General features: G+C 45.1%; 1 protein-coding gene across 2 annotated transcripts; it reads left to right on the top strand.

The window, feature by feature from the left end:
• Positions 1-318: 318 nt before the first annotated feature.
• Positions 319-5,061, top strand: en1b (engrailed homeobox 1b). Of its 2 annotated transcripts, XM_076880480.1 has the most exons (3): positions 319-491; positions 575-1,177; positions 3,293-5,061. In XM_076880480.1, the coding sequence occupies exons 2-3, from the start codon at positions 643-645 to the stop codon at positions 3,610-3,612; spliced, it is 855 nt and encodes a 284-aa protein (XP_076736595.1). In that variant the 5' UTR covers positions 319-491; positions 575-642; the 3' UTR covers positions 3,613-5,061. The 2 variants fall into 2 exon arrangements, with proteins under 2 accessions (XP_076736595.1, XP_004552640.3); XM_004552583.4 differs by having other exon boundaries at positions 319-1,177.
• The last annotated feature ends 343 nt before the right edge of the window (positions 5,062-5,404 follow it).

The following is a 5,404-nucleotide window of genomic DNA, read 5'->3' as shown; positions in this document are numbered from 1 at the left end:
ATAGTTTGTAAAACTAAAATGTGCTTAAAGAGCATGTAGCGATGTGGAATAAAACCCTTTCGCCCTTCTGAGCAGTGTTTTTAATGGTGGCTGTCTCCGCGCTTGTTTTTGTTTTGCTGTGTATTACGTCTGTGCACGTGCGCTTCTCCCGAATCGATCCAACTAATAAGCGCGTGCTGCGTGCGCGTGCTCGCCCGCAGCACAGCCACAGCTCTAATTGGACAGCGTCAATTGTGACAGGGACGATCTTCCGTCCTGATTGGCCGGTTGCTTTATGTGTACGCGCACACGTGCTTCCGGCTGGGTGTAAGAGAAAGGGAGAAAACACACACACACACACACGGGGGGGAGATAACGGTTTTAGGAGAGTTTGGGAAGAGCGAATACACAGATATTATGCTGCACCGAGGAGCGGCAGGGACACTGGCTGTAACGTGGAGCTGTTCGCTATGCCAGGTCTCGGAACACTGTTAGGAGAGGACATGCTTTAGGTGATATTGTTAACGAACGCAGGTGTTTATTCTAGTTTAAAAAGGCTTTTTTACATGCTGTCTGTCTGAATTGGATACCGAAGGGGACGGGAGAGTGAGCAACAAGTGGAGTTTGGCGTGGAGAGGCCGACGTTTTTCACGGTCACCAGCTATGGAAGAGCAGAAGGAGCCCAACAGCGGCCGGGACACAACCGAGGAGGAGAGCATGTCCCTGTCGCCGAACCTGCCATCCCCTGCTATGATTTTACCCCACCAGGCAGCCCAGCAAGCCCACAGAACCACGAACTTTTTCATAGACAACATCCTCCGGCCGGACTTCGGCTGCAGAAAAGAGCCGAGCTACCGCGACCGGAGCCAGACGTCGGGTCGGGAAAACGTGAACCCGCTGGGCGCGAGGCCGCTACACACCGGCAGCCTGTGCCTGGACTCCAACTGCAGCAGCGACAGCAGCTCGTCGTCGCCTTCCTCGTCGTCGTCCACGTCCTCTTCCCCCTCTTCCAAGCAGAACTCGTCGAAGCAGTGCGAATCGACGAGCAACGGGACTGGTAGATACGCAGACAGCCCCTCGTCAATTATGGTCATGAGCGGCAGCAATGGAGGCTCTCCGCCCATGGCAAAAGAAAGCCAGCCGATGTTGTGGCCCGCTTGGGTGTACTGTACGCGGTACTCGGACCGGCCCTCATCTGGTAAGGCGCTAGTAGTCCCCGAATGATATTGAGTGGGGTGCTGGAGTGGGATGACTTGTGTTTCTCTCCGCTGTGTCAAATACATTTCTTCCAGGTGCCAGCGTGAAGAAAAAGAGGGAATTTAAAATTGACACGTGAGTGTTTAAATAGTTTACCGAGGTGCTCCAGCCAATCAAAACAAAGGGATTTGATTTCGAAAATAAGAACTGTCGGGGGGTAAAGTGCTGAAAAGAAGTCGCTGAAGTAAAAGTGGTTAGCAGTTTATAATGGAGAGTGTAACGGAAGCACAAGGTGACAAAAGTCAAAGTGAAGAATTAAGTAAATTAATTCAGAGTGAAGTTGAAGCACATTGGGGCTAAAGCTGATGTGGGCCCCAGGCAGTGTCACGAGCAGATTTATTTTTTATGTATTTTTTTAAAAAAAACTTTTTAAAAACTCTAAATAAGGCAAACTACACAAAAATATATGGAACGTATTTGGTTTTTCTGTTAATATTAATGTTTCCTCCCTTGTGCGGAAAAGACCAAAGTAATGTAAAACAAGCCAACAACAGTGCCGAGGATTCATACCTTATTAAACCCAATTACAAGTCCACACGGTTATTAAAAAAATCAAATGTATTGTTGTCTGGTCTTTCACGGGCTAACGTGTTTTTGCCGGTTATTTTAGATTCATTTATTTAGTCTGACAGAACTAAAGCTGGAACGTTTTTCTCTGTTTTTGCTCCCGAATTTTAGCCTAAAAATAATAATACTTAAAAAAGAGGCATGGATCTGTTTTCTAACCTCCACCACTGCTGCTTTTATTTTTCTGAAAGCAATTCTTTTCTTTTCACTTTTATCCGCTTTCTCCCCTCTGAGCTGATGCAGAAGATGCATCGATTTAGAGATGAGTTTGAAGGTTCGAGTGTTTGCATATGTCATGCAATGACTTTTTAGGCCCGTTTAATGTTTAGCAGTTTAAACATACAGGATGCTGATGTATCTTTGAAACAGTGTGTGTGTGTGTGTGTGTGTGTGTGTGTGTGTGTGTGTGTGTGTGTGTGTGTGTGTGTGTGTGCGCGCGCGCGCGCGCCTCATAGCTTCTAGGCCGGCCTATGTGATGGTGCGGAAGGTTTTATTGGCTTTAATGGTGGTGGTTATGTGTCAGGGTAAAGGAAGAAGTCCTTCTGCGACTTATTGTTATTATTTTTTTATGAAATCTAATATTAGACCCGAAGCTCCCCAGCCTGCCCTGTTTCACAGCGACAGCGCTTCCTTTGTCCCACTGGATTAAATGTGCGCAGTACACAGTTAATCAGCGGATCAATGCGCACTCATATATTCAGCTACGTGACCAAATTCCCGTGCTTTTTTTTTTCTTTTTTGCTGCTTCAGCTTTATTCGATCGGGTCCTTGAAGTGAAAATACCGCGCTGCTGCAGTCATAACTGATCAAGCAGCCCCGGATGAGGTCCCATTAGCTGTGCTGCAGCTTGTGGAGCTGTGGAGTGTGCAGGGAGGATATCTATCTCTGCACCTCCAGTGTAACACTTCCACGTGTGAGCGATAGGACAAGGCTCATAAGGCTTTAACAAGTCTCATCATTTGCACTGGAGCTTTTTTTCTTGTTGTTGTTGTTTGGGTTGCTGCTGCTCTCTTCTGATTGGCTACTTTGTCTCCCACGTCCCACACTCACCTGTGAGGCAGACCTTCAGCATGTCAAATAGTAATGAATAATCAATCGTGAGATTCTCCCACAATCCCCCTCCACTTCCTCCACCAAAGGCTTATATTTGTTTGCTCTGATTTAAAACAAGTTGTGTTTGCACAGCGTCCAGCTTTAACAGTTCCGCTCATTCTCTGTGCTGTTTTTTTTTTTTTACTGTGACATCAAAACATTATTTTGATAGAAGTCATCCCCAGCACAGGCTAACCTGCCCACATCATTCCCGCACAGACTTGTGACCTACATTCGGGCATACCGAGCAGATAATAAGGCGCTATCATCGCTCACAGAGAGACGCTTTCACGTTTTTCTTTCCTTTAAAATAGAAGAGAAAAAAAGTGGTGCTCGGTGTCAGACTGTGTCCAGCCTTAGAATAAATCTTTGTTTCCCATTGTTGTTTCCACACCAGGCCCAAGGACACGGAAACTGAAGAAGAAAAAGAGCGGCAAGGAGGACAAGCGGCCCAGGACGGCGTTCACGGCCGAGCAGCTGCAGAGACTCAAAACCGAGTTTCAGGCCAACCGCTACATAACGGAGCAGCGGAGACAGTCTCTGGCCCAGGAACTCAACCTGAACGAGTCCCAAATTAAAATCTGGTTCCAGAATAAGAGGGCCAAGATTAAAAAGGCCAGCGGTTACAAGAACGGCCTGGCCCTGCAGCTCATGGCTCAAGGACTTTACAACCATTCAACGACCACCGTGCAGGAGGAGAAGGAGGAGAGCGAATGAGCGGCCGGACTCTTTTGGACATAACGAACTGGGAGAAGAAGGAGAAGTGGGGGACGCTATTTAAAAACACAGATTTCTGTTTATGGTAACAGTATATGGACATAGTTATATAAATGAACGCTCGTTATTAAAGTTTATATAGCCACACAGTTATCATGTTGTATACGGTATATTTAATTTCAGGCTCGTCTCTTCACGCCGGTCCTTTTTTCTCTCCTCTCTGTCTGTTCTCACTGTTTTTTAGGATCTATAGGTTCTTGTGGTCTCCTTGCCCCCACCCCCCTTTTCCCCATATTTGCGCCATATTTTCCCTTCAACACATCAGTCAAGCCAAACAAGCCAAAGATTTTAATATGTTCACATGTAGTCTGAAATTAAAAAAAGAGGGAGATAGAGAGAGAGAGAGCAGTAGTTAATGGGTTAAATTATTATTTCTTACATACATTTCCACGGATAAAAAAAGAGAAAGAAATAAAAGCGTTTTGTTGCCATATTTGAGAATAAAACATATTTAAATCTATGATAAGCTGTCAGCATGTCACAATGATTCCTTACAATATGGTGAATTTACGGGAATTCTGGGTAATATTATTATTATTAATATTATTTCACTTGAACTACATTGCCTGGACATATTAATGCCCACACGGACATATAATCGTGGCACATAACGTGTTTAAAGGAGGAAAGTGTAATTACCGGCCTTTTTAAATTCCGTCTGTCTATAAAACAGCGGATTATGTGAAGTCTTTATCGGAGCTTTCATATCAAACTGAGACACACACAGAAATATATCGCACAGCAGGTCCTGTTTCAGCGCCTCCTTGATGGATACCATTTCACCTATTAAAACTATTCTGGGCATTTATAGGTTTTCACGCCTCTGCTCAACTTTCTCCGGACACGCTGGAGCGTGAACGCGCACGCTGGAGTTAATACTAAAACGTGAACTCGCGGTTTGGGGAGAAGCGCTCTGTCTCTCCGTCCTGCGCGGCCTGACTTGACCTCAGGTTCAGGTTAGACTGAGCCTGGCTGTGAACTCTGTGGCATGGCGTGTGTGTGTGTCGCAATCCAAGGTCAGCAGCAGAAAAACTTATAGAAATCCATTTAATTTCACCCAAATCAAAAGGAGAAACTGTGACTCTTGAAGTATTAGTATCAGACTAGTCTACGCTGAACAGTCTGCCTTCTTTTTTTGCCACCTTGAATTTTTCCTCCAATTATTAAGAAAACGTGAATATTTTTTTTATTTGTGCTCACTTTCAGTTATATCACTTCACGGTAATTCTAACTGTAATATTTGGAGTTTATGTCAGCGATAGAGTCCAGTGAGAATCCTCACAGCATCCCCTCGTTGCTAAAAACAGGCACCTGAGCCTTTTAGTATCCCAGCCGATTTATCTCGACCTGGATTATATCACACATTTAACACACTTGATTGTGGCGCATATAAACAAAGAAGAGGAAAGCTCTCCTCTTTGACTTTATTGTTTTTGTTTTTTTGTTTTGTTTTGGGTTTTTTTTGGGGGGGGGGGGGGGGGGGGATTGAAATAAAGAAAAAAGACTGGCATCCGGAGGACGTTTGTGAGCTCGATGAGCGCTGCTTCTGTTTGTTCCGGCGCTTACAAGAGATTATTTAATTAAGCGCTAACGAGCCTGCAGAGGCGTTCACGGCCTTCGCGTTTCAGGAGCTTTAATTATTTCAAGTGCGTTTGCGTTCGGCTCTGCCTATAGAGCACAGATTTAATAACCGCGCAGCATCACGTGTTAATAATGGATTTCAATAACGACG

The sequence above is a fragment of the Maylandia zebra genome, linkage group LG23 (genome assembly GCF_041146795.1).
Source record: "Maylandia zebra isolate NMK-2024a linkage group LG23, Mzebra_GT3a, whole genome shotgun sequence".
Lineage (NCBI taxonomy): Eukaryota > Metazoa > Chordata > Actinopteri > Cichliformes > Cichlidae > Maylandia > Maylandia zebra.
This window is presented reverse-complemented; position numbering and strand designations above follow the sequence as displayed.

What these genes read in the sequence shown, in the direction of transcription:
- en1b (XM_076880480.1), top strand. Translation starts at nt 643, where the DNA reads ATGGAAGAGCAGAAGGAGCCCAACAGCGGCCGGGACACAACCGAGGAG. An exon ending in CTCGGACCGGCCCTCATCTG is followed by an intron (nt 1,178 to 3,292) that starts GTAAGGCGCTAG and finishes TTTCCACACCAG; the next exon opens with GCCCAAGGACACGGAAACTG.